Below are 336 nucleotides of genomic sequence, written 5' to 3' on the forward strand. Positions count from 1 at the left end.
TAATACGAACAACAAATAATAATAATAAATAATAGCTGATGTTTAGATTCATTCTCTAGGGTGTATGTACACCCCAAAAGATAAACGCTGGGGTCTGTTGCTGCTGCTGCTGCTGCTGCAGCAGCAGCAGCAGCAGCAGCAGCAGGAACAGCAGCAACGCAATGCCACCGAAGCACTTCGCTGCTGCTATTCGTTGCTGCTGTTCGTGCTGTACCATACAATAGCAACACTACTAACTGCAGCAGCAGCAGCAGCAACACTACTAACTGCTGCTGCTGAGACAGCCCGAGGGCTTCTACTGTCGTCTGCAGGCAGAGCTGTACTTCTCGCCTCAAG

The 336-nt window shown here is 49.4% G+C and overlaps 1 protein-coding gene across 1 annotated transcript in view; it reads left to right on the forward strand.

The window, feature by feature from the left end:
• Positions 1-336, forward strand: part of EMH_0047480 (eukaryotic translation initiation factor 3 subunit 11, putative) — a gene marked incomplete at both ends in the record, with an annotated part of 3,078 nt that overhangs the window by 1,827 nt on the left and 915 nt on the right. Inside the window, one exon of the mRNA XM_013496288.1 lies at positions 312-334. Coding sequence (XP_013351742.1) covers positions 312-334 — 23 coding nt within the window. The remainder of the gene's footprint in view (positions 1-311; positions 335-336) is intronic.

Source organism: Eimeria mitis, genomic scaffold (assembly GCF_000499745.2).
Source record: "Eimeria mitis Houghton genomic scaffold, Emh_scaff2021, whole genome shotgun sequence".
NCBI classification, from domain to species: domain Eukaryota; phylum Apicomplexa; class Conoidasida; order Eucoccidiorida; family Eimeriidae; genus Eimeria; species Eimeria mitis.